We start from the raw sequence: 1895 nt of genomic DNA on the forward strand, positions 1-1895 counted from the left end.
CTGCCCGCCGGCCGCCTCTCCCTGTCCCGTCCTCTTGACCGTTTCTTCTCCTTCCCGGTTCCCTCGCCTCCTTCCTCGTCCTCGTCCTCCTCCTCCTCGAAGGTCATGGAAGCGCCCGGCCGCAGGTCGGAGCCATCGCCGCTACCCGAGTACAGCGGCAGCTACGTGGTGTCGAGGCCGGTGTACAGCGAGCTCGCCTTCCAGCGGCGGTACGCGTCCGTCCTGGTGGGAGGAAGGCTCCGCCGTTCTCCTGGGGAAGTTGACTCAAGTCTCAGAACTTCTCTTTGGGGAGAGGGTGTCCCGGGAGTCCTGTCTCTCTTCCTCTTTGGGGGACACCTGGAGCGCTCCTTGGGGATCCAGCGGGTCCCCACTGCTTTCTGGTGATGGCCAGGCTGAGGAGAGTGGGGAAGAAAGGGGCTCGATTAAAAAGAGACGATGGGTAAAGGCATCACCTGACCAGGAGGAGTCCAAAGCCCAAGCTCCTTCAGGCAGGATGCCACCCAGAGACGGGAGTGACGGCCAGACGCGGGAGAGCGCAGTGCCCCGCGGCCTTCCCATCAGGCGGGGGACCCCGGGAAAGCCTCCGTCTGTCTCTGCACCCAAACCGGCCGCCTGTTATTAGATATCCCAGACACAGAATTAGAGAACCGGCGATTGCTGCCGGATTCTCTCTTTAAAAACTTTTTTTTAAAAAAATAGAACATTTAAAATACATATAAAAGTAAAGAGTAGTATAAAGAACCTCATCTCCATGTTTTTATCCATCACCCAGCTTCAATGATGATCGACTCCAAGTTAATCTTCTTTCATCTATTGACACCCACTTGCCACTCCCCCCGAACCCCAACCCTGTTTCTCTTTCTCTCCATATATATGTTGGGGCAAAAGTAGGTTTACAGTTGTTTGTATGGAAAGTAATACAATAATTAATGGATAATAATACAAGAATGAACTTTGTGTTTCTCATACTCACAACCGTAAACCTCCTTTTGCCCCAACCCCCTGTGTGTGTGTATACTTTAGCTCCACCAAATATATATATTTGAATATATAAGAATATATATATTCTTAAAAATATATATCCAGTACATGTAAGTACTTAAAATATATATATAATCACAATTCCATTATCAGGAGTCAAAGAAATGTTCACTTACTGTTAATATTGTTTTCTTTTATCTCTTGGTTGTTGAGTTTAAAAAATACTAAATAGCAAGGTACAGCAAGGTGTGCATTTATCATGCTAAAAGTTTTGTAAAACTGGTTCCAACCTTGTATTTCCAAAATATACAGAGCATGTTTATTTTTCTTAAAAGAAAAAGAGAAGTAGAAGAAGGCGCCTGGGGATAGAAGTCTGAAAATTAATCTCCATTTAGAGACTCCCCATTGATCAATGTATGGCTGGACCAGAAAATGGGTTCTTGTGTAGGGATATTTTCTCAGAGGATTAAGAAGGTGGGGGTGGGGGACACTTAATCCTGTGTTTCCTACCACGGTGCGGTGCGCTTAAAAGGGTAGATAGAGTTCTTGGCAAAAGCATGGTCAGTACTTCAGTGTTGATATTTGCGATTCTCATTCTCTTTCTAAATAGTTGTAAACATTTAGAAACCACGAAGGGCTCAGTTCAAAACTTTGTGATTGCTTGCGGCTGAGATGAGATTGGAAACCCAGTTTTCTTGCTTTTTGACAGCTGTTCAAGAAAAAGAGCTGTTGGTGTGCTGAAGACTCTCTTGCCCATCTTGGACTGGCTCCCCAAATACCGAGTCAAGGAATGGCTGCTCAGTGACATCATCTCGGGAGTTAGCACTGGGCTAGTGGGTACCCTGCAAGGTAAGGTGTTGGTGGACTGGTCCCAGTGGTTGTGAATCAGTCTCCAGAAGCAGTTCATCACTTCC

The 1895-nt window shown here is 46.6% G+C and overlaps 1 protein-coding gene across 1 annotated transcript in view; it reads left to right on the plus strand.

The window, feature by feature from the left end:
• SLC26A4 (solute carrier family 26 (anion exchanger), member 4) overlaps nucleotides 1-1895 on the plus strand; it is a 41948-nt gene that overhangs the window by 820 nt on the left and 39233 nt on the right. The window contains exons 2-3 of the mRNA XM_014531088.1: nucleotides 103-382; nucleotides 1654-1830. Of these exons, the coding sequence (XP_014386574.1) occupies nucleotides 106-382; nucleotides 1654-1830 (454 nt within the window). The 5' untranslated portion in view covers nucleotides 103-105. The remainder of the gene's footprint in view (nucleotides 1-102; nucleotides 383-1653; nucleotides 1831-1895) is intronic.

Source organism: Myotis brandtii, unplaced genomic scaffold (genome assembly GCF_000412655.1).
Source record: "Myotis brandtii unplaced genomic scaffold, ASM41265v1 scaffold1186, whole genome shotgun sequence".
NCBI classification, from domain to species: Eukaryota; Metazoa; Chordata; class Mammalia; order Chiroptera; family Vespertilionidae; genus Myotis; species Myotis brandtii.